The following is a 26,513-nucleotide window of genomic DNA, read 5'->3' on the forward strand; positions in this document are numbered from 1 at the left end:
AGAAGAGAAGCACTTAACTGGATGATACAGAAGAATTACAGAAGTAACAAACCAATAAAAGCAAATAAGGTGAAATAGCTAATGGTTATAGAACCTACATATTGATTTGGAGTTGACATTAACTTGTCAGAGCTACTATTTTATTTATTTTGAGGGCGTGTCTCTCACAACAATAAGGCTCCTTTATTGCAACCTAGAGTGGAGGTTCAGACAAGGAAAGAGCCTCTTCACAAAAAAGTTGAGGGGTTTCTGTTGAATTTACCAAAAAATTCAACCTAGCTTGAAAAGAAACCAAGGACAATCTTGCAAGCATCCAAGATTTCAATTACAAGTATTGGTGGATATCTTGACACGTTTCAGAAACTTGGTATCATTTTGTCAAAACATTACAAAATAGTTTATTAAAATCCATGTTTTTGTAATGAATGCCCTATTTTGGCAAAATTTGGTGATTTCAACAGATTTGAAATTCATTGTTTATGATATCTGGCCAGTCTGTTCACAAACTATTTGTGGTTGGAAACTTCTATGAGTCATCAACAGTGAGCATTTGGTGAATTAGGGTAGAAGTCTTGAAGATTCTTAATTTGAGGTATAAACTTTTCTGTGAAGTAATTTTTTGCACAAAATATATATAGTGGAGACAAGTCAGACTTCCTACATGCTTTCTGAACACTGAATCTGAGTCCCAAATAACAACCAAGCACCAAGCAACAATCAGCAAGGGCAAAACAATCTGCCAGGGTAGCTCAGCAGCATGGAAGTTTCTTTGTCCTTCTGTGTTGAGGCGATGGCTCTGGGGATGAAGTATAGCTTTACCTTTGGTTCTTGGCTGGAGAGTTGCTGACAAGATGTTAGCAGCAATAGTTATTAGTTTTGGAAAATCTTTTTCTCATCATGTCTTTTCTCAATGAATGTCAGCTATTAGCCATATATCCACTATATCAGAAAATCAATGCCAGAGAGAAATGAGAAAAATCATTCAATTTTCTAAACTTCAAGATGATGCCTCATTGTCCTCATCTTGACCATTTGACTCTTCCAACATAAAGAAAGGATACCAAAGCATTGCTGATTTGTTCCTTCACTCTGATTGGATTTGCTAAAACCTAGAGTCTCAGACTCCATTTCTTGGGTTTCTGCTCAAGTCTTTCTAACCTAAGGACTTCAGTCCTACATTAGATAAGTGTTTGTAAATATTCTAGATTAAAGATACATCTCAGTTCATCTGCAAGGAAAGGCAATGGTAGGTCAAATTTGAATCAAGAACTTATCATATGCTAATTTTGCATACCAGCAGCTTCTGCCTGTTTTGATATGGTATAGAAGGATGCTTGATTTGAGCATTTAGGATTTGATGTGATTGCAGCAGTGGCAGATTTGAATAGGGAGACAAGCGGGCTGTCTCCATCTTGGGAATGGGAAATTTGCCCATCAGTTCCAGGAATCAAACCCAACCATGGAGCTACCTGCATAAAATGTGTTGTATCGACCTCTCTCTGTTCAACATGTGAACATACAGTTATTAGATGCCACAAACTGAAAAACCAAAAAGATTAAGCATTAATAAGAAATGTATATCCAACCATTTCGTTCATAACCTGGCACTCAAGCAACTTATTGAATGCAAAACAAATAGCAAAGATAGTAAGAGGAAAATGAAGCAAATCTGTAGTAAGAGGAAAAATGAAGCAAATCTGTCACAACTGCTTCCTGATTATCCACAATTCAACCATGGACTAAATACAATAAATGTGAAATTTAACCTCCAGTCTACACCCTGAAATCTGAATAGTATTCCATGCTGTCCGGCTTAGCATATTCATCTTCTCTATTAGCCCCAACATCGCTTCACTACTCTCTGAGGGATGAAAAATCATGGGGAAGGAGATAAAAAAAAGAATTAAAACACACCATGCTCAGTTTACCACCTAAAAGTGTAACAATCCAGGCCCTCTCTCGGCATGATTTCATTCGCTTTGGCCCAATGGACCTCATTAAAACATGTCATACCAAGTAGAGAAGGCTAATCTTCACCACTAGATCAAGATCTCCCCGCCTAGTTGATGTGGGTTAAAGTTTGCAGTCCCTTATCAATCTCCTAAACCTCCTTGTACTATATTGTCTCTTAGTGGGGACCCCTCAACTATAGTTGTCATGGCATCTAGGCGAGCAAAGCATCTGAGGTGGGGAAAAGAATCAAGGTGACGAGGCGACATCTGGACGTGTAGGCTCCACCAAAGCACCTGGAAACCTAGGTGGCACCTTGACAACTATGGCCTCAAAGGCTTCCTTAGGTGCTCTTGACACCAATGGTAGGGCCACAACCAGGATGCTATGCCCACAGCCCATCCTGAGGTGCTCTTCCCCCTCCCCCCTCTTGGGTTTTTTTTTGGGGGACGCGGGGGGGGGAGGATGGGGGATGTAAAACCCAAGAGATGGTAGTTACCAGCCTGCCTCGCAGGTGATGAAGGAGTGTCAACTTAGTCCTTAATTCTCTAGGGAGGGAGATCCTGAGCTATTGATGAAGAATAGACTCCTTTACTTAATCATGTGTTTTAAAGCCACGAGGCACATTGGACCAAAGTAGCAATATCATGCCAAGGGAGAGGCTGGGTCATCATTATGAGGTGAATTAAGCTATGGTGCATTTTAATTCTCCTTTCGTATGTTGGTCGTTTTGTTTTTATCTCCTTTCCTGTGCTTTTCACTTCTTAGTTCTTAGAGAGGAGACTTGCATCAGGGAGGGGGGAGTTTGCAGTTTGTTAGTACACGGTTTCTCTGCTTCTTTTAGATGGCACTGTTGAGGGTTAGGTTAAAAGCAGATGGGGGTTCTTGTTGTATAGTTTGTACAATCTTTTGTTCCTGTGCTACTCAGCCAAGCCTTTTGTGTCCTTGGATTGCACATTTCTATTTATCTCAAGGAGAATCTCTATCTCGTTGCTGAGCAAGAGGAACAGCGTGTAACAGAAAATAATAGGAAAAGGGTTTTGGATGGGTTTTAGGTTACACTTGAGAAGGCTGGAAACTGAACAGGAAGGAACTAAGACCTAAGTATAACTGACATCTAACAAGAAAGTCCTTCCTTTGAAAAATTAATGCTGATTAGGCCATATGAAATTCTATAAACCTATAGTGATAAATTCTTGATGGATTACCATTTGGCATCTCCAGAAATCTAAGAAATCTAAGTATTTCGTGCGAGAAAAGTTTGTGAACCTCACCAGTACAATATCAAGAAGTCCCATCCAGTATATTACACTTCCAATTTCCTTTATGCCACCAAGAACTTCTGCCTTAAGCTCAGACTTGGATCCCCAGTTAAGCTGTTCCTTAACCATCCTCTGACAACCTGAAGACAGGAAATTGAAAAAAATAACAATTTTAAGTACCACAACAAAATGAAGCACAATTGGATTCTTTTGGTATAGAATCATAAGTATGTCTTTGAAACCAACTAACTCTTGCGAATATATATAATTTGCATCGCAACTAATATTTATTCAGGTCATTCTACCTGCAACACCTCCATCGAAGGGAAGCAGTCCAATAGATTTTGGCAATGCTTCTTGTAATCCGCTAATCATTGGTTCAAGTGTTGTTATCTGAAACATGCAGTTAATAAGACATTAGATGGAAGCAGGTAAATAATGACAATGAGGAACCACAAGCCTATATTCTGCAGGTGGCATCATCTTTTCTGCATCAGCAACTCAGTTTTTGCTTGACCAGGATTTAGCAGGGATAAAACAATAATCTTCCATCCACCCATAACTCAGACAAGATGACTTAATTTCTCTGAATTTTACAAGCATTGAGATCCATTACAGAAGTTGTTTATCTCATTAGAATCCAATAATAGGTTTCAGATTCAAATAATAATATTACAAATAAAATTTTGGCAAAACTTAAATGGTATTTCTACCATTTTTAGCTCGAAGTAAAAAAAGGGATCAATGTGAGCAAAGAGACGAAGACAGCATGCATTTGTGCAATGCCTCGAAGAGAACCGATAACAATTATTTGACCTTTTTATTGGTGAATAAAAAGTTCATTCCCACAACCACAAGAAGGGAGGGTGATAGGCCCCTGGGAGAATGCCACATGGAGGGGGAGAGATGGTCACCATAATCAACTGCCAGTTAGTGGGTTATAAAGGGGCCAGGGCCTCTGGGGGGGGGGGGTGATGTGAGGAGAGGTATCAGTTGTTTTATGAGTGCTTTGGGCAGCCTGTGGCTGAGGGGCAATGATGTTGCTGTAGGGGGTGACTAGAACCATCAAAACAGATTATCTTGCTTATTTTCTTCTCAAAGGGTTCAAGCTTATTATTCCAATAATTGAATCTTAATAGTTCCTGTATTTGATTAGTGGGTTCATATCAAATTGGTAGCAGAGCATGCTTTCGATCTGTTTTTGGGAAGCAAGATGGAGACTGGATTATCCATGTTTTCCGGTAAAGGGAGTGTGAATGCATGGCTCGGAGAGATTATACTTTTTTGTATGGAACAACAGATCGAGGATGGATACCGACTGGGTTTGGCTCTCCTACACCTAGAAAGGAACACCTTGGATTGGGTCTAGTGGATAAAATGGCCAGAGTTCTTGATTTGACAAGCTTCAAGGAGGCCTTGCAAGATGATTTAGGGAAGGGCAGACGACAATTATAAGAGTGAATTTGGACACGAGCCATATTAAGACCGAGGAAAGGGCTGCCAAAGTCATACAGTCTTGGTTCAGAGGGTTGATTGAACGTCACAAAGTTTTCAAAAATCAAGTCTGAAACCAGTGTGCTGCAAACAGGAATTCAGGCCTAGATAGTGGCAAAGCATCGTGGGACCAAAGAGCAAGTTGGTGGGGGAAAGAACTCTAGTGAAACCCCCTGGGGTGACGTGATGTACAAGAAGAGGAGGTCGATGGGAATAGCAAACAGGAGAAGCAACACAAGATCAGAGAGAAACTCGACTAGGGGGTGAGAGCTCTAGTGAAACCACCGTGGGTGAGGGCGGTGGCAACAGAGGAGAGCCGTGGTTGGTTACATGCAAGATGAAGAGAGGATCTTCGCAATGTTGGGGCAAATACTGCATGAGCTCTGACGTCCTTGTGTCCACAATCAAGAGGAGTTGGTAGCGATTGGCTTGGCGAAGATAATGGGGGGAAAAGATTAGGGTTAAAATTGACTTAAGGGACCCCACTGGAGAAAAAACGGTCCAAGGAGGGTTACTTGGATGGACAGAGGTTGATGACTAGGCCGGGTTTGTGTCAATCACAACCCCGACCCTAGTCCTCTTGATACGGTTGGCCGAACTTAGTAACACAAAGACATAACCCTTAATAGGACCAGCTACACCTCCTAATTGTTTCATTCACCCCATCCAAAAAATCTCAAAAATGGGCTCTAAAGTGGATTAATAGGCTCAGCCCCAACAAGTGGGCTAGGTGATGTGCAACCAACCCAAAACACTTATGGCCGTTAGTAGGGGGTTATAAGAAATCTTCGAGAAGTATCGTCTTGTCTTGATTTCTCGACAAGGTTGAGACAACCGAGATCATGGTTGTCAAGGCGGCAAGGCGACCAAAGTGGTTGGGGCTCTACCTAGGCAAGCAATACGAGTTACGAAAAAAAAACCCACAAAAAAACGGCAAGGGGGTTCCGTAATACGGCCGCGGCGGGGCGGCACCAGGCGGCGTGGGGCCAGGACAACCTAAAGTGGTAATTAGGGTAAACAAACATTCAAGAATCACATTCATTCAAAATAATAATAATAATAATAAGAATCATAATTATGAAAGACTATCCAAAAAAGAACACAAACATAAGTTCATCTCATCAAGCATCATAACATATGACTATGAACTATATCAAATTATATGTATGAAAATGAAAGTAGTAATTTTACATTTTTACTTACCTCTATGATAGTGATGCCAAATAAGTGCTTTGTCCATCTAATGATTCATTGATTCCCGATTCCCAAATGACTAACTATTAATGTTGTATATGGCTTTGTAGAATAAAATTTGGTTGAAAAAAAAAAATCAAGGAAAAAATGTTATTATGCACAAAATGTCAAAAAAGTGACCACTTTGGCGTATAGGCGGCAATATGGAGCACAAGGAGACAAAGCGGTAGCAATTAGGCGAAAAAAGAGGCTGAAAAACTGCTTGTCAACAAAGCGGAGGCAAACAATACCATTTTGTCGGAATCTTGGCAAAAAATGGTACAACAACGTAAAATGTCTTGGTGGGTTCTAGGTAGTCTTTGGGTATAATTTTTTGGGTACAGTTGTTTAATTAGTGTTTTGGGCAGCCTATCACTAAGAGGCAGCAATGTTGCTGTAGGGGGTGATTGGTACCATCAAAACCAAATTATCTTGCTCTCTTTCTAATCAAAGTGTTAATGCGCCCGATGTCCCCTGTCCTCTCCGGTAACCTTTTGAGCTTGTCCCCATGACTTCTCTCAACCCATCCTCGGTTCCCCCCTCCTCTTAGAATATCTCTTCCTCCATTTCCCTTGACAAACCTTGGAACTCCCTCTTCAATCCCCAGCCCTCTTCCTATTCTGACCTTGACCTATCCTTCATCCCTCCCATCTCCGATGGCCCTAATCCCTCTGCGCACTGTCCCTCTGACTCTACTGCCTGTGGTATTCAACGTTGGCACTCCTCGGTTATTGGCCAATTCCTTGGCCCTCCCCCCCCCCCTTGGAATCATAAAATCTTCTCTCACTAAGCAATGGAAAGCCGAAGGTATTCTGGATATTCACCTTATTGATGCCGGAATCTTTCTTTTCAAAGTTTGATTCTCCTGACTGCCGTTCCCGTGCTCTTGAAGGGACTCCCTGGTTCGTGGGAAAATCTCCCTTGTTCCTCAAACCATGGACTCCATCGCTTCCTCTCCGCAGGGTCGACTTCAGCCTCTTCCCCGTGGATCAATTTGACCGGTCTCCCGCTGAGTTCGGAATCCAGACGGCTGAGCCGCATTGGCTCGCTCTCGGAAAGCCTATCCGCACCGATGCGCGAATCCTCGATGTCTCGCTTCTCATATGCAAGAATTTGTGTTGAGAAAGGACGTCAAAAGGGACGGAAGAAAAGGCATGAGAGGAAGGAGCAGGAGAAAAGAGGGCCCAAAAGAAGGAAACGGACGGAAAAGGGTGATTATCCCACGAACCAGGAAGAGCCCGAAGAAGCGGTGTCCCCCAAGGAAAATACAGATGGGGAGAAAATACACCAGCAGATCGAGCGAGGAAAGAAGGGAAGAAGAAAGAAAAAGGGGGGGGGGAGACAAGAAGAGAAGGAGAGAGAGAAGTGAGGGGGGGAGGGGAGGGACAGAGAAGCAAAAGTACTAAAGAGAGGAAAAAGAGAAAGAAACAGAAAAACAAGACCACAAAGGAACGTTCCAAAACCAAAACACAGGAAGAGAAAAACCCAAGGGCGAAAGGGGCCAAAAAGAAGAAAGGAAAGCAAGAAAGTCAAAAGGAACAGGAGGAAAAAGAAAAACAAAAAAAAGAAAAAAGAAACCCCGGACCCCCAGCAACACACAGGCATAACCGATATAGTGAATTTTCCTCCCCCCCCCAAAGAGAAGGAAGGAGAGGCAAAAGAAGAAAGGAGGTTAAGAACCGGAAAAGGGGAGAGAAAAGAAACCCAGGAGAAAGAAGCCAAACCCCACCAGGAGGACGGAGGAAACCAAAACCCCAAAAGGCAAGCGAAACAGCAGGAAGTGGAAGCCGGGGACCCAGCCCGAAAACGAGGGAAAAGGAATAGAAAGAGAGGGCAAGGGAGAACGAAGAGAACGGAAAAAGGAAAAGGAGAAAAGGAGAGCAGAGGACCACCCGAAGAAAGAAGGGAAGACTCAGAAAGGGGCAAAAGTGCCAGACAAAAAAAGGAAAGGAAGAAAAGAGAAGAAAAAACAGAGACCCCAAGGGAAGAGAAGGAGAAACAGAAGAAAGCCGAAAACAGAAAAGGCAAGGAAAAGGAAAGGAAGGAGACAGAAAAAGAGGCAACCCCGGCAAAAAAGACCCCAACCAGAGAGAGCACAAAAAAGCGCGATGGTAGTAGGGCAAGGTGGAATACGAGGGTGAGACGCGCCGGAGCAACCCAGCCTCCAAACCAAAGCCAAAGGGAGAAACCAAAAACCAAGAGAAGGAGAAGGAGAGGGAGGAAAAAGAGGGAGAGGAAAACTCGGGAGATAGTAGGGGCAGGAACAGGCCAAAGTGGACCAAAAGAACCAGGAAGAGGAGAACCCCCAAGAGAGGCACACACCCAAAAAGGGGAGAAAAGGCTTCATTTCCGCGAGGGACAAAAGAAAAGAAAAAAGAAACAAGCGAGAGAAAAGGAGACACCACAAAGAGCCACGGCAAGAAGAAACACACCAGGAACCCCAAAGAAAGGCCCGGAGCCCACTGAGGCGCAAGGCTGGAAATAAAATGCCAAAAAGCGAGGAGAAGGCCAACCAAGGAACCCAAGCAGGAGAGAGCCAGAAGAAAGAAGCGGTAAAATAAAGAGGAAGAGAACAGAGAAGGGCAAAGAGGAAAAAAAAGAACAGAAGGAGAAAGAAGAAGAGGAAAAGGCAAAAAACCCCCCCGGGGAAAGCAGAGAGCAAAAGCCCCAGGCACGCATACCGGAACCCAAAATGAGGGAACGAGGAAGAGCAAGCAGTCCGAGAAAAGCCCGCTAGGGCTGGCTCATTGGGTTTGATGTGAGGTGGATTGAGTAATAGCCTCATGGATGGGTAGGTAAGCTGATATGGAGAGGATCAACCCATGGTGGGAGCGGAATCTAAGGCGTTGGACTTCTAAATCCCACTCTCTCGACTCGATTTGGAACGCCATTTATTTTGATGTATCGGCTAGACTCATTAGCATTCCCCATCCCCCGGTTGTTGATACCCCAAGGAAGAGCTTATTGTTGTCTCCTGGGCCTCAACTCCCAAATCACCCCTTCTCCCTGATCCTTCTCGCTTGGATTAGTCTTTGTAGTCCGTTGTTTGTTTAATATCATTATTTATTCATCCAAAAAAAAAAAGTGTTAATGCTTATTCTTTCAGTAATTGAATCTTATAGTTCCTGTATTCAAGTAGCAGGTTCCTATATGAGTGGAGAGAGATGGGTGGGGGAGGAACTACCATGCAAACCCCAAAAGCCAGGCTAAGAGCAGGAAAACATGGGATGATCTAAAAGACAATCATGACGAAGGAAATGAAGCTTGGGGTAAAATCAAAGAAGATGGCCCTCCAAAACATGTCAAAAGAGGGCATCGGAAGTCCATCAATGAAGATTTTTCTTAATCTAAATGTATGAGATGGTGGCCCCACACACCAACTTATTGGCTGAATCATACACATAATTACTTGAAAATTTCCTACATAATGAAAGTCACTCCTGAGTGAATGGTAAAGCTCTAGTACCATAGCCTAGATGAAACTTAAGGCTTATTGACAAACATAGGTGAAAGGGCAAGAAAATACAGGTGGTTGACATCCTCAAAAACCATCCCAACAAAGGTTTCAAGAAGGGAGGATAGGGATTGGTGGTGAAGAAATAAGGTGTGCATGGGGAGGCTGTTATTTAGGGATCACTATACTTTGAAGCTATGGTAGAAGATGCGGATTTTACACCAGATTGTGCCAAGGATGGTGGAGGCACGAGTCCTAGTAAAATCTTAAGTAGATTTAAAACTAAAACACACCAAGGGAAAGGAAGTAAATCTAATATTGTTTGAGTGGGAGCTGGGGGGAGGCCTAGACTTGGAAGAGGGAAGGGGTAAAGGGGGGAAAGAGAGAGGGGAACACAAGCTATTGTAGACGGAGGAGTTGACAAGGATACCACGGAAGTAGATAGAGCAGGCACATAGAGTATAAAAAAGCACACACAATGGGTGCCAAGGGTGAAGCCGGAGGGAAATGGATCCATTGGCGATATGAAAGAGGTAGCACAAATAGCCATCAGCTGAGGAGGACTTTGTGCTAGACCTAAGAGGAATCTGCAAGAATATAGACTAACCAAAAGGAGGCTCTTTTAAAAGGCAAGAGTAGACCCAATTGACCAAAATGGAGTCACCATTGGAGAGAATCTCCAGATTTGCCTAAGAATGCCTGTAATACTAGAACCTTAAATCTTATAGAGGCTAGGGGAGATAGAAGGTAGCCCAACTATCTGGGTGGATGAATTTGGAGTATTCTTGTCCTTTCCAAAGGAAGGTAAAAGAAGAGAATTCCATTGCTTGAATTCTGGATTTTAGGAACCAATAGATACCACACCAATAAATAAAGGAGGTTTGGAGGACAGATCTTATCAGCTCAACCCCACTAGTGTAGGAAAGGAGTTTACCTTTCCAAAGCTGAAGCCATCTGTAGATAAGATCAAGCATTTTCTATGAGTCTTGTCAGCCAATAAATGCATGATCTTCATTCCATTCATCTGGAGGCTCTAGAAATCCTCCCCTAGAAAAATCATTCTCTTCTCTACTCAGAACAATTTATGGGTTGAGGCATTTAGTGATGCTGAGTGCTGACCACAGGAAATCCAACAAGAAATCATCTTCAGGTTATTCTATGTTTGTTGGAGGCAATTTAGAAACTTGGTGTGGCCAGAAGTAGGCTGTTGCTGCCCAGTCTAGTGCCAAAGCTGAAGTTGGGGCAATGTCGTATGGGATATGTGAAATTATGTGGTTCAAAAGACTTCTTCAGGGCTCATGCATCAGTACTGAACCATCTATACTTCATTGTAACAACAAACCAGCAATAAGCATTGAACATACCCCAATTTAGCATGATCAAACCAAGCATGTTGAGATTGATTGCCACCTCATCAAGGAGAAGTTAGATCAAGGAGCCATTAGCCCTTTCAGTCTAGTGATCATATAATTGATACTCTCACTAAGGGAATTAGTAGTAATAGCTTTAGTTCTATTGTTAAATGTTTGACATTGATGCATCAACTTGAGGGAGAATTTTGTAACATGGGTCCCAGGGTAGTTTTTTAATTAAGGGCATTTCTATCTTTGTACCATTCTACAATGTTCCTCGAATTATCATATAAACAAAGAGAGGTTGTGAACAGATTGTCACAAGCAAGGTTTGACATCTTGGTTTTGAGGCTTTGGCCATCTAGCCTAAAACCTGGTACTTTTGCCAAGAAGCTTCTGTAGCCAGTTTTGGCAATTTTTATGGTTTTTTGGCTGGGGATTTTGCATACACCCTATTAAAGCATAATTAACACAATGGAAGAGGTATTTTGCATAAGAAATCAATGAAAAGTACTCATTCATATCCTACTAATTGAGAGAAATGTGTAGCTGTTCCAACAAATACAAAGAGTTGTCAATTGTAATAGAGAACTTAAAACATTTCATACAATCAAATGGAATGTTAAAGATGATAACCATAACCTAAATATTACACTATTTTTAAATATATAACATAAAATTATAGGTATTCTTCATCAATTTTTAAATAATTATAGCAAATATTTAATAATTGTCAGATAAATTAAATAAATAATTAATGACGGAAAAATAAATTTGACACCATCACAACATAGATCGAGTGATGGTGTCACACATATACTTAATTCAATGCCATCTATCATGTATAAATACTACTTCCTTTTTCAAAATACATCATACGGAAATTAATTTTTAAAACTTAAAAAAAGTTAAGTACTCCTCAAAAAATATATATATATATATATATATTGAACATCATATAGTCATTGATTATGCTCCTAAACATATATTAGTTTGAAAAGAAACAAACATATTTTGATGCATGAACCATCAAGAAATACAAAATTTGGGATGAATACACATAGCTAACTTCAAGATGGGCTCAATTCCCAATAATCCAGCAAAGAAGATGTTTATTGACAAAAGTGTGTAGGGATTTGAGGAGTACTAGGCAAAACCGAAACGAGATCTACAAAATGTGCAAATCTAATTGAAGCTGGACAAAGATGGATCGAGATATGGTACTACTTCTTTTCCTGTCGGCCTATCTTGTCTCGGTTTGCTAGGAAACTGAAATTTCCGTGAGACTTTGCCAAAATTTCAGGAAGATTTGAACTGTGGTCACAAGCCATTATTCCAGGTCTCCTCCCTTTGCTGAGTAAGTTTCTATTTGCTGCCATCAGTACTTACTCAGTTTTTATGGATCATAAAAAACCCTATTACATATTGTATGTATTCTGCTTGTATTATAGTTTGAAGTTTTAGGGGTATGGATACTTCATTCCTTTTTGCTTGTACATAATCGAGCTTTACCATTTGCGTCACAGCTATGTGGTTAAGTTGGGGTTGTTATCAATGGGGCCTCCTGACTGAAGAGGCATTTCATACAGTATAAGGGGAAGAAAAGTGGTCAAGAGAAGGGGATGGCAAGGATATGAGGTTCTAGGAGCTGCTATGGAGACTGGAATTCACAATGTTGGATTCTTGAGTGATGAATACAACAAAAAGCCTTATCCCACAATCCCATCAAAATGGGATCGACTACATGGAACCTTACCTTCCAATCAGTTCTATTGAGGCCATATTGGATAAAAGGCCTAAGCCACACATATCATTTCTCAACAATTCTCCTACGCTGCGTTTGTTTGCAAAGGCAGGGGGGGGAAAAAAAAACATGTGGGCCCCATGTGTAATGGGGTGAGGGAGAAGGAAAGGAAAGGAAAGGAAGGAATTTTGGGAAAAAATGTTCATTGTGGGTCCACTTTTTGGTTTTTCATACTTTTCCACAAAGTCCCACATATTTTGTGGGGTTTTGAAAAGGCATGGGGTGGGAAAGTTAGTTTGCCACCTCACCAGACAAATTTCCTTAATTTAAAGAAGCATGTCTCTAATTTTCCCACCCCAAGCAACCAAACAAACCACACTTTTAGGATTTAATGGAAAAGTATGCTTTTTCAAAAATTTTCCCGCCCTAAGGTTATTTTAGGTTTGTCCCTGGCTCCTTTAGCTCCTTCAACCTAGATTAAATCACCCCTCTCTATGGGGGTATGTAAAACCTCCGATGATTGTTAAGTAGTGAATGCAACAACGAATTTCATTACATGGTTGAGAAAGAAACATGGATGGGAAAAAAGAACAGAAAGAAGAGAAATATACGTTAATAAACATTTTATCAAGTCTGCCACAATGTGAATGATTTTGCCACTTGATAGGGGAAGAAATAATGAGGGAATTAATCTTGTTATAGTTGTTTGAAGAACTTACCCTGTTTGATATATAATCTAGAAGAGCTCGAATAAGCCATGGCAATGACCTAGGTCCTAGCAATCTAACAATGGAGAACATGTGAGGTAATCCAAAGAATCCACTGTGCAACCGTGCAAAACTCTGATGAGCCATATTTAGATCCTACAATAACAAGAGGTTCTCATATGAATAATCATAGATAAACTAATCACAGAGAAGCAACAAACTTCTGACAATGTAATGGTACAGAACCTGAAGAAATTCATTGTGGCTTAGAATGACAAGAATCAATTATTTGATAAAAGCAAAACCATCTAAATATCAATATTTCTATACCAAGACAGAATCGTGTGTGTACATAGCTTATACACATGCCAATAAATGAAAATGAAATGTGCAACATGTTAGAGAAAATGTAACACCATAGAAATTCCACTATCATCGTTTCCTCTATTGTTTTGTTTCTTATGTTCTGTTTCCCAAATTACCCCAGTTTAGAACTTCAAATTAGTATCTAAAACTTTAGTGTCATATAATTTAAGAAATTTACAGCCCCACCATTACTGTGTTTTCAAAATTCATATTACTTTGAAACCGTATTTTACACCTCATTTTACATAATTTAAGAAATTAACACTCTGTCCAACATTTCCATATTGTGCACTATAATTAGGTTTTAAAAGTTATATCCTACACACTTATTTCTTAATTAGTATTATGCAATAAAATACCTCATCCAAACAAGTAGACTAGTATTTTACTAACAACCTGACAACATGATGAGAAAAGATTGAAGTCATCATACTAAAGACTAAAGAATCAGGTATCCCTTTGTGACATATTTAGTATTGATGCTGCACTGAGACACATTTTTCAGTAATCTAAATTTTAGGAAAACCGAGAATCCTAGTCCCCAAACCTTGCTAAACTTGGCAGCTTTTTTCTTTTCTTTTTGCAAAGTAAGCTTTATTAGTTGAATCTGAGGAAAATAGTCTCAGAATGTAATAATTATTCACAGCCCAGTAGGGGGTTTTAGAGTTAAATCTAAGAAGAAACTAATTAGAAACAAACTAGAACTGAAGAAGTTGAAATCAAATAGGATTCAACCCCGAAGAAGAAAAAAAGAGGGTAAATATCCCTCTAGTGGTAGTGCAATCCCAAGGGATTTTTATCCCAAAAATACCCTTGACAATACTCCCCATCAAGTTGGTGCATGGATATCACATATGCCCAACTTGGCCAAAATAGGATAAAATTTACGTTCAAGTAATCCCTTAATGAAGACATCGGTTAGTTGATCTCCAGACTTCACTGAGGGCATATAGATAACACCACTTTCCAACTTTTCCTTGATGAAGTGCTGGTCAATCTCCACATGTTTTTCCAATCATGCTATATTGGATTATAGGCAATGCTCAAGGCTGCTTTGTTGTCACAATAGAGCATCATAGGAAGACGAATGGACCATTTAGGTCTTCAAGTAGACCATGCAGCCATAACAACTTACATATCCTTTGAACCATAGCTTGAAACTCTGCTTCAGCATTGGATCTCGCAACCACATTCTGCTTCTTGGTGCACCAAGTGACTAGATTTCTACCAATAAAAGTACAATACCCTGAGGTGGACTTTCAATCATGTCAGCCTCCCCAATTGGCATCTGTGTAGCTCAATACGGAGATGATCACGGGGATAAAAAGACTCCTTTACCATGGGAAGGCTTCAAGTAATGAAGAATACAAAGAACAACAGCCATGTGAATTGCATGTGGATCATGCATAAATTCATTAAATTGACCGACTATTCTAACTAAACAGCAATATTTAATCGTGTTTGAGCCAGATAAATTGAACTTCCCATGAGTCTAATAGTGACCCTTATCTACAGCTTCTTCATATTTCTTTGCGATGTTTAATAGCTTCAAAAGTTGTCACAAGGATGATAACTTGGTAATCTTGTTTCAAATAGTAAGTCTAGAACATACTTCCTTTTAGATAGAGATATACCTTTAGTGGAACGAGTAACTTCAATCCCAAGTAAGTACCTTAGCTTCCCTAATCTTTTATTTCAAACTTACGACAAAAAATTTCTTCAACTGTATTATCTCGCCGCTATCATTGCCTGTAAAACTATATCATTAACATAGACGGGACATGAGTCAAAAGAGTGTATAGGAGAAAAGAGGCACAGTAAACTCATCCCAATAGCACTTCCCTTTATTATAAATAAAGGGCGAGACAAGACAATAAGCCATCCGCCAAACAGTACAACAGGATCGAGCCAAACGATTGGGAGCGACCACCCCCTCGATTTTTTTCAAACCAACGCCAACTGCAGGAGTTAGACCATCTTGGTGCAACAAACGAAAAAAAGAAAAAAGAAAGAAGAAGACGACTGCCGCCGATTCAATGAATAAGAACGAAAACAGAGGAAAGAAGAAGAGAAGAAGAATCAGCAACCACGCCGCGCCCGCAATTTCGCGATTCTCATCCGAAGCCGCGATTCGAAGCTGGGACTTATATGTAAATTTGAATAAGTTCGAGATTTATTTGAAATTCTGTTTTTTCAAGGACATATTTGTCATTCGAAAAAAAAAAAAAAAAAAGAGGTTGACGTTGGTATGCATCGCAACATTGTTACTTGAAAGGGTGAAGACGAAGAACGCAGATAATTTTGTCAACATGACAACATTGATGAACTCCCCCGGATCCGAATATTTTTCCACTTTTCATTCTCCTTATTGATCCATGATCTCAAGCCCTTTATTTATAATAAAGTGGAAAGTAGACTATTACAAGGAATAGAAGTTACATGAATGCAAACCTAATTTAATTCCTATACAAACCTATTAGACTCTAATAGAATCCAACACCCCCTCAAGTGAGGCATGGATATCACACATGTCCAACGACCAAAAGTATAAAACACGCGGAAACATCGCAATTTGATCTTCAAACTATAGAACGCGCCTACGACTCATTTGATTTGTCCTCATCTTACGCAACTATGTCTCAAGGAAGAACGCCCAAGTAAAGAAGTAGAATCTTCAAATGTTGAGAAGACTAAATCGCACAAATTTGAGGGAAAATATATTTTTGGGGTAACAATAGCTAGGGAAAAATAGCCAGTCTGTTGCACAAATCGATCCGGCTAAGGAGATTGTCAAGTGTGAGCACGCACAAACCATATCATACCAAGGAAAATTGTTGAAAACTGCATGGGAAGCCGCTGATTTTGAGCAAAACGAGCACAAAGACGGGAAAACAAAAGGCTAATCTTCTAAGACAGCTTCACCACACCCTCGCAGACGTTGGTTTCGCAGGAGGAGTTCGCACCACGACGATATGCGCTTCTCCGCGGACAGCCGACCACGTTCCTCTACTACCCCTACCAACTCCTACCTAGCACTTCAAGATCGGGGAAGGAGATTGGTCGTGGTAAATGGACTTTATTGCTCGAGCCGATTGGAGGATCTACGCTTTGACACATCTTCTAATTCAATCCATCGGTAATATCGGACCTTCATTAGTGGCACCGTAGGCTCAGCCAACCCCCAAATTTGTCATTTTCTCGGATTTGTTTTCCGATACTTTTATCTTACCATTATAATTTCTTCCTCTTCAAGTTTCCCCATTGGAATTTCCTTTGTTATTATCTTCCCACGGTAACGCTACACGTGAGGGGGAGATGAAGATGTCTACAATTCAAAGCCTTTCATGTAGACTCCTTATGCAGAATTTGATCTTTGTTACCTTTGAAAGTTTGTCCCTTACCTTCGCAATCTTCTACTCCTTTGAAAGTTTGTCCCTACCTTGAGTCTTCCACTTGGAGATCTAACAGCATAGATCTATCTTTTTGACGGAGAACTGATCTCTGTAACCCCGGAGATTTGCCCTTAACGAACGAGACAACCGCAAAAGAGGGACGAAGAAACGAGAGAACGAAAACCACGAGAGCCGAAAAGAAAGAAAAACAAACAAAAAGGGACCAGCAGACCAAAAAAACGAGGGAAAAGAAAGAAGAAAGGGGAGACAAAAGGAAAGAGAGGACAAAAAAGGAAGAAAGGAAAAAGGAAGAAAAGAGAGACAGAAGAGAACGGAGGGACAGGGAAAGCAACGAGGGGGAGGTGGATATAGGAGTAAAAGAATGATAGGAGTTAAATAGAGTTGATATGTAAATTTCCTGTAATAGTCTACTTTCCTTTTTATAATAAAGGGCTGAGATCATTGTCAATAAGCCTTGAAACATTGTATTTCAACATAGACAATTAAGATGGTTATCTTGGCAACTGTCCTTTTGATGAAGAGGGTACTGTCGACATTACTTCGTACGTATCCAACTGAATCCATAGCCTTACAAAACCTACCAAACCACGTATGAGGGGTCTTTGACCCATATAATGTACATTTAAGTTCGCACACCTTCCCTGGAGTTTTTTTGTCATAAGAACCCAAGGGAATCCCAAAAAAGGCTTATTTTCTAATTCCTTGTGTAGAAGGCATTTTTCATATCTATTTGTTAGAGATCCCATCCCAAGTTCACAGCACATGAGAGCAGCACTTGAACTGCATTTAATTTGGAAGCAGGTGCAAATTTTCCTGATAATCAATTCCAAATGTCCGAGCGAATCTTTTAGCCACTAGTCGAGCTTTGCACTGGTCCGTAGATCCACCAATGTTTTGTTTCACTACAAACACTCACTTACAACCAGCAGGTCTCTTGCCCAAAGGAAGAATTAAGTTCTCAAGTTCCATTCTTATTCAATGCTTTCATCTCTTCCAACATTGCAGCTTTCCGTCTAGTAATTAAATTGAAACACACAACCTAAACTTTCTCGTAGGCATGTACTTTTGCTCATCACTTTATAAAATTCAGGCAAATTACCCCTAAGGGTTGGCAAAGACCAACGCCTCATAGCATAAGGTCAGGAGTTAAAATATCCTTGGGGCTAGGGCAAAGCCCCATATGTATAAACAATTATCCCCTCCCTTGTATATAAAGCTACCTCTAGAGGATTAGTCAAGATGTGCATAAGCTGGCCTGGATGAGCCTCAGGTCCCTCCCCCCCCAAAAAAAAAAAAATAATAATAATAATAATTTCATAGGCATCCAATGGACTAGCCAAAAATAAAAACAACTACATATATCTTATATTAAGAGAAAAAGAAAAAGAAAAAGAAACCCAAGATACATGAAGGTGTCTTACAAAAAGGGAAAATTTCAGAGACACCCCAAAATATATGTCAAAAAGCACAAACACCCCAGAAGTAAGCTAGATTGACAAACACCCGAAAATGTTACTTAAAATTGTAAAATAGTACACTCAGTTAGCATTTTCTGTTAATTCATCTCATTTTATTTTTTAATTCCAACAATACCCTTAATAAACATTTGAAAATAGGCAGGATAGTTGAATTCTTCTCCCTATCCTAAGCAGCCTTTTAATTCCTTCAACACTCGCATCCCTGTCACCGTCATATGGTAATGACAAGCTCTCAGCCGTGTAGAGGAACCCAGAACTTATGTCCAAAAGTTTAAACCCGTTTCTCTCCTTCGAATTTGATAACTCTATTAACAAAATTACCATTAATAGGGGAAGGACAACCCATCGCAAATAGACTCTGATCATCATGGCTATGAGATCAATCAAACCAGAAAATTCTTGGAGTGAATAGAAATCAAGACTCCCAAAAACAGACTGGCTTTAAGAATACGAAAGCTCTGAAGATTCATGACTAAAATTAGTATAACAGAATTTGAGGAAAATGGTGGTGGTGAAAACCTTTTGTCTACAGATCAGCAAAAACACTTTTCAATCATGCTTGGTTGATCCTGTTGCGCTCCATTTTTGCATGCCTTTTTTTTGCTCAGTTCATCCTTCTGAATCTCAGGGTTTCAAATCCAATTCGGTGAAAAGAGAAATCGGGATTCAGTGAACCTCTGTTCTTGAACTCATCTTCTGCTTCCCGATGTGGGTGAAATTGAGGGTGTTGCTGCTCAAGTCTCCAATGCCATCTCAGTGAACCCACTTCAATCGACAGTTCTTTACCTCCATTCCCCATTAGTGCTCAAGTCCGTTTCCTAGAGAAGAATGAAGCGGTAGTCTACTTGATTACTTGCTGCTTGGTGCGAAGATCTAGACATGTAGGCCCAACATGGCCATCGTTTTTCCCTATTCTGCTACTTTAAATTTACACTGACATAGATTGCTAAATAGAAGATCGATGGTAATTTTACCTTCAATCTCTAAATTGAAACACAAACAAGATCGGTGAAAGTTAGCATTTCTTTTTCTTCGATGCAGAAGTGCAAAGATACCCACCTGTTTCCTCCCTCTTTGTTGGATTAAAAGGGTTTGGTTGAAACAATTGATCAAATTTCAGATCCTATTTACCAACAAATAAAAATAAAAATAAAAATAAAATTCAGATCCTTGGTTGGCCGGAGGAGAAGAAGATGAATGGAGAAGGATCCTGCAAACAGCTGAATCCGACCATCCTGCCCATTTTCAAATGTTTATCAAGGGTATTTTTGGATTAAAAAAAAAAAACTGAACGATAAATGCTAACGGGGTGTACTACTATGCAATTTTAGGTGACATTTTGGGGTGTTTGTGCTTTTCAACATATATTTTGGGGTGTCTGCAAAATTTCCTCCACACCTGCCCTCAAAAAAAAAAAAAAAAAAAAAAAAAGAAGATCCCAACACTCACATCCCTCTGTATGTTTTTGAAATTTTTAATTTTGTTCACAGAAAAAAAAAAAAAAAAAGAAGAAAAGAAAAAACCAACCACAAATCCTTTTTTTCCACACATTAACATATCTCTCAAACTTGCCAAAAACACATATCCCTCTCAACACTCACAACTCTTTAATTTGGATTAGTTAGTTTTTTATTTTGGGGTGTCTCCAAAATTTTCCCAAAAAAAAAAGAAAAGAAAAACCACACCCCCAATATAAAGATAGCACAACTAGACCTGTAAACGGACCGGATTTGGCTCGGATACACTAGTATCCGAATCCGAAACTTTATCGGATATCCGATAATAATCCGATCCGATAAAATATCCGATTATTGATTGATAATTGTCACCTTTTTACATTTTTTATTATAAATTTCTAAATTTCGATTACCAAATACCACTATCCGAATCCGATTACCGGTATCCGAATCCGATTATCATCTATTTTTAAAGAAAAATGTTAAAAACTTTACTCTATCCGGATAAAAATTTATCCGGATATTATCCGATCCGATAAGCAATTATCCGAATCCGAATCCGGTTGCTTAGCGGACTAATACTGATATTTTTCGGTAAGAAATTTTTTGGATACGGATACCCTTAAACGAATACGAATGCGGATTCGGAGGTGGATTTCGGCTATCCATTTACAGGTCTAAGCAAAACTCCTACTTTTCACACAAAAAAGACGATCCCAACACTCACACCCCTCTGTATATTTGTGAACTTTTAAAAAAAAATTTCTAGGGAGGAAAAGAAAAAACCAACCACAATCCTTTTTTCCCACACACTAACATATCCCTCAAACTTGCCAAAAAATAACCACATATCCCTCTCAACACTCATGACTGTTTAATTTGGATTAGCTAATTTATAATTTCTACCGTCGAGAAACACTGCATCTGTCACGTTTAATTTCTCTGCATCTAACTAATTCATACTATATTATAAATCTAAAGGAAAAACATGCAAAAGACATGCCCCGTATTAGATGCCAACTCCCTGCCAATCTTGGTTAATCCCTATAAAATCTGTTTCTTCTCCTTAAAAGCTGTGCTTTGCTGAAAAAAACTGACTACCAACAACAACAAGATTCAATTGCAGAATGTACACACAAAAAGGCACAGTATCCAACATCAACCAAATCAGTTATTTTCTGGTAATCAGTCCCCCCCCCCCCCCAAAAAAATAAGCCATTAATCATCATTAACTCTTTACAAATTTAGTAAAAAATCCTAAGTCATACCACCAACATATATCTTCAAAGAGACCCATCTCTCCCCAATATTCTTCACAAAGTCACCCACTCTCCATTGTAATCAACTTTGAGACATATAAATATCTCAAATAGATATAACTATACTAAAATTCTATCCTTCATATATCATTAACTAACGATAGTAAAATACAAAAACCTATTAGTGACTGAAAATAATCAAATGTCATAATGAAAAACTAAAGCCCACACTTACACTAAAAAGTTCAACTTGTGATAAAACTCATCGTGTACCAACCATAAAAGGAATATGACTAGTAAATTTTGATCTCACCATTTGATAAAACTTTGGAACACACTTTATGACAGCAGATTTCCATAAACAATTACTTTACTGATATAGATGTGCCAATATAATAGCTCAGTGAATTTCCTGATAAATGTACTATTAAAACATGAGCAGAGAAACATAATGTACAATAACTAGGAAAACCAAGAAAAATAATTAATGAACTCGAGAACATTTAAATATAAAATTACAGAACTTCCCCTAAAAAGTGGTTCTTACTTCTTAGTATATGAACACTTACTTGAGTACCACAGTAGAAGTTAGGCTTGGCGTAGGGAACTGATGGCTTCTGAGTGGGAACTAGCGATACTTTAGATGATCTAACAAAACGTTGAGTAGTATTGCAAAGGATAAAATTCGGCAAGAAATCATTCTGCATCTCTGCCCACACCTGGCAGCAGAAACAAAGTGATCAGTTCACGGGTAGTTACAGAGGGTTAAAAGCCCCCTAGATGTATGTTTATTTCTCCAATTAGGAACATAAACTATGCAGCTGTTTTGCAAAAAAAATTGAAGATCAAACCTGTCGTGCTGCATATATTCTTTTTTGGTTTGTTGGAGCCTGGAGGTGGGGGTGTGAGGGGGCTTGTTTGTCAGGCAGGCCCCAAGGAGATCTGAACATATGACCTGTTAATTCTCCTCCCCATGTTTATACAGGTGAAGAAGCTGCAAATGTGTTCACGAGTCTTTGGGGAGTGCGAGAACGGATTATATTTGCAACAAGCTGGGCATGATTAACACCCATGCTCCAGCTTGAGGTGTGTTAATCTGCTCTGGACATTATTCATGTGAAAAAAATATTTTTCTTTTTCTTTTTAAAAACAAATTTATTGGATTATTCTGTCCCTAATATTTTGTTGCCCTATTACTCAGCATAGGGAGTTTGTTTCAAAACAAGTAGTAACTCTCAAGGTTACACAAACCACCGTCCCTCATCTTGTTCTCCTTCTTTTTCTTCTCTTACAATTTACATTAAAAAAGTCACCTCTCAATGATAAATTATGTGATAAATAGGGTATTTTACACTTTTTGTACGTTGTAGGCTTACCAGCCTATGGTCCAACATGAAACACCAATTTGTACTTGGTATTTCCAGAATCTGATAGAACAATTGTGTTCAAGACAAATAGCAAGTTTCATGCCCAAAATGGGCCAAAACCCATTGAAACAATCAACTGAAACCAACCCACTGAAACTAGGCCAAAAAGCCATTGAGTTAGATCAGTGTCACCTATGGACAATGGTTAACATTAAAAGCTCCAAAAAGATAGTTACAAGTTACAACAACCACCATCAAAGACCATTTTATACAAATTTTTTTACAACCAACAACTATCAAAGACCGTTTTATACAATTTTTTCCCAAATGACTTTGTTTTACAAAACATTTTATCTTGAATGAAAATAATTAATAATTCAATTTAAGTGATACTGTCATTGACAGTTTAGCTCTTCCATTCTTACCAGATTCTAGTATCTTCTTCGAGCAAACATTGATTCAATCCTTTGGATATGATGGATACCATATAAATTTTGACTCTTGAGGACAAATAAAAAGCAAATTCTACAACAGAAATAAATCACTAATTCACTAATACTTGCAATGAAGTAATTTTCAAAGATCAATGCTAAAGAGAATGCCAAACCTGGGAAGCAAGTCGACTAGAAAAGGACACAAGAGATATGTTCTCTTGCATCTCATTCAGAATGAGATTGAATGAGTCCATTGAAAGATCTCTTGAAAGCAATTCATGGGAATGTCTTAAGATATCAACGAGTTTCTCCAATTCCTGGATAGACAACCATCAGAAGCAATGTTCATTCTCTGCCCACACACACACACACACAGAGGGAGAGAGAGAGAGGGACTCACCACAATAGCACACAGATCCTGGGACTCAAAACGATCAAACAAAAATTCAAGGTTCTCTCTGAATAATTTGTTCATTCGTTCAGCAATTAAGCTCCTTAAATTGATGGTCCTTCCCAGTAGCTATATCATTAACAAACATTATGATTTTAGTACATATATTTGGTTATCTCCAAACAAGTCTGCAGTGCAGCAATGCATTCACCAAAAAGTTTAAGGGATAACAGTATACCAATAAGCCTAACTCTGAGATACATAACATAAGTCAAATCATATAAATAAGAAAAAGAAGACAAAGTCAAAAAAGAAAGGACAACATGAAAAGAACTCCTTTTAAAAGGAAAATTATTATAGCTCAAGCATTCTCCAAGAAATTACCTAGTCTAAATAATTTTCATAGCCAGAAGAAATCATTTCAGACTTTAGAAGGCCAGAGATCTTAAAAATTCATGGTTCCCCCGGTTGGGATAAGGCTATGGATGTTATCTTTTTTCTTTTCCTTTTTTTTTCTTTATTTTTTTTATTATATATTATTATCATTATTATTATTATTATTTTATTTGGAGAATAGGTTATGGATGTTGTTGTTGTTGCTTATAGATGAAGATGCAATAACATATCGTGGAACAACGACCCCTCGTGCTAGTTCTTGTCTTAATTTTCATTGTCTACACAACCCTCTCCCTCTCTTACTCTCTATGCCCTGCTGAGACCAAACCTGGTCTCCCTCTTCTCTTCTTCTCCACCGTCTACACTATGTCACAACCTCCACTAACAGACCTTCCAGGTATGCCATCTACCCCAGTCCCTATTCTCTTCGAAGATTTCAAAATGAAAAACTTGTCTTGTCACCTCCCTGGTATCTAGGCCATCCTTCAACATCATTAAAGCTTCATTAACTACACATTGGTCAATGGAAAGCTCAAGATTCTCTAAAAACTAATATCCTGGATAATGGTGGGTTCATTTTCTAATTCTACTCTGATGAACCCTTTGGCTTGCTGACTCCCAGACAACCTTCCTCCTCCAGTGGGATCGATATATGCAACTGAAAGAGGTCAATTTCAACCCCATTCCCATACAGGTTGCACTACCTGGTCTCCCTCTACACTACTAAAGGCTCTTGATGCTTATACTATGAAGATGGACAAGCCCTCATTGGTGAGGATTTGTGTTGAAATCTCATATGAATCTCCCCCTCCCTCCATCTCCATTCAAGAAGAAACTAGCTACATTTTAAGCGATGACTTAAATATGATTGGTTTCACCTTGTACCAGCTGTAAGATCTTTGGTCACCATTCAAGCCTCATCCTGCTTCAATCCTATCTGCAGTGTCTACACCTTCCACTGCTCATGGTTCAAGATCCCGCCCCTTCCAAAAACCGAGATCTTGACTGAGTTGGCGAGATCTTGGTCGAGATATGGTCTTTTTTTGGGTCTAACTCGATGGCCCATCTCGGTTTTTAGGGTCTAAGTTGGGCTCAAACTTGGTAGTTAGCCTAATTTAAGCCTTTTGAACACGTTGATGGCCTTGGATTTGTGAAAAAACAACCCTAAGTATGAGTTCAAAGTCTACCCTCTAAGTTTGAAACAGAAATAGAGTCGATGCTCACACAAGCAGTTCGATTAACTAAGTCGGGACTCTCTTCTAGGTCATCCAACAGCAGAAGTCACTTCGAGAGCAACATCTGACCCTTACTCAACTGACTGAAATTCACCCTCCTGTCCCTGTAGCTTTTGTGTCGTAGCCTAATCGTAGAGTAAAGATTGAGTGTTGGTCTAGGGCTTCCGTCTTGGTAGGAAAAATCACCCACAGCTCCTTGATTTGGTGTGCTTCACATCTGTCCCCCCCCCCCTCCCGGGATTTTGGTAATTCATTTTTCTATTCACCAAAAAAAATATATGTCCAAAGCACAGGGCTTTAAGCTCAAAATTAGTAATGACAGAATCAGAAAAGAATGCTCTCAAGGAAGGTTAAGAAAGCACAAAGGTGACAGGCACAGTATTCATGTACAACATACTCCAAGAAAATGACACTTCATGAAAATCAGCCCCTCTTCTTTTTCCTCTAAAACAGAAAGCCAAGTGGCATTTTATTCATTCGTATGTGTTCACTTTCCACTCATGATACTACTGATATCAATGCTGATGCCACTACTCTTGGTAAAATACCTCATAGAATTGAAACACATCATTCATATTAAAATGCAGCCTTGCAGTATATATATGAAAATATGTTCTCACCTTTAGCCTGGTCATCTTTAGCAGTGCGTTGAATCTAATTGGTTGAACAGAATATTTTTCTCCATTGTCCAACGCAAAGATGAAAGATGGATCAAGTAGCTCACTAGAGTTTAAACCAAAAAATTAGAAATAAAATAGAAAAGACAGGAGCACCAAATTAACGAAATCCAGAGGCTGATGCCTACCTTGCTGCCCAGCTTTTATAATATGTGAAAACAGTCTCACTCAATTTCACAACCAGTTGATCAAAACAAAGATCCACCTACAAAAACAGAGAAAAGTGAACAAGGGAAAGAGTGTTTCTTCATTCATCTTAAGTGGAATATCCAGAAACAACAAAAGAACTAAGCGGTTCTAGTCATTATAATAACCTGATAGGTACATAATGATGATCTTTGAAGTAATTCAATCTATGCTTGCTTCAGGATAACAAGAAAAAAATAAATGCAATAATTCAATTTTAGTTCAAACGAAGTTATAATGTTCCATTGGGCAAGCACGCACCTGATGTGAACTGGACCCAGGACCATCCCTCAAGAGAGGACCAAGGGCCAAAACAGGGCCTAGGGTTGCTGCCCAGCACCCTATGGCCCAGGAGGAAAAGCACACCAAGTGACAGGTAATTTGGGCCCTCCTAAACAGGCCCACTTAGGGTTAGTTGAATTCAGCATGTTAGTAAGAGTCTAAATCTAATCTCTTTTTGATATTTAAATCAGTCCTTGTCAAGCTATGAAAGAGTCCTAGTTTAGTTAGGAATCTTATTTAGAGAAGGAATCCTTCAGTTATAGTCCAAACTCTACTAGGAGATTAGTCCTACTCTTATTGTGTAATTTGAATCATTCCAAGAAGAGACAAGGAGAGTCCTTAGTGGTGTAGGAGTCCCTGAATAAATTAGATGTTC

General features: G+C 39.4%; 1 protein-coding gene across 3 annotated transcripts in view; it reads right to left on the minus strand.

Annotated features, from left to right (window-relative positions):
- Nucleotides 1-26,513, minus strand: part of PIR121 (transcription activator) — a 68,728-nt gene that overhangs the window by 4,123 nt on the left and 38,092 nt on the right. For 2 of the 3 annotated variants that reach the window (XM_089160834.1, XM_089160832.1), the window contains 9 exons: nucleotides 25,798-25,874; nucleotides 25,613-25,715; nucleotides 23,371-23,490; nucleotides 23,144-23,287; nucleotides 21,739-21,888; nucleotides 13,209-13,352; nucleotides 3,518-3,605; nucleotides 3,225-3,352; nucleotides 1,295-1,499 (listed from right to left, as the gene is read on the minus strand). In XM_089160834.1, coding sequence (XP_089016960.1) covers nucleotides 1,295-1,499; nucleotides 3,225-3,352; nucleotides 3,518-3,605; nucleotides 13,209-13,352; nucleotides 21,739-21,888; nucleotides 23,144-23,287; nucleotides 23,371-23,490; nucleotides 25,613-25,715; nucleotides 25,798-25,874 — 1,159 coding nt within the window. Of the gene's footprint in view, nucleotides 1-15; nucleotides 844-1,294; nucleotides 1,500-3,224; nucleotides 3,353-3,517; nucleotides 3,606-13,208; nucleotides 13,353-21,738; nucleotides 21,889-23,143; nucleotides 23,288-23,370; nucleotides 23,491-25,612; nucleotides 25,716-25,797; nucleotides 25,875-26,513 lie in introns of those variants that run through there. The other variant, XM_089160833.1, reaches the window with a different exon arrangement.

The sequence above is a fragment of the Hakea prostrata genome, chromosome 7, assembly GCF_041222555.1.
Source record: "Hakea prostrata isolate BN-2017 chromosome 7, UWA_Hpros_2, whole genome shotgun sequence".
Taxonomy (NCBI): Eukaryota; Viridiplantae; Streptophyta; class Magnoliopsida; order Proteales; family Proteaceae; genus Hakea; species Hakea prostrata.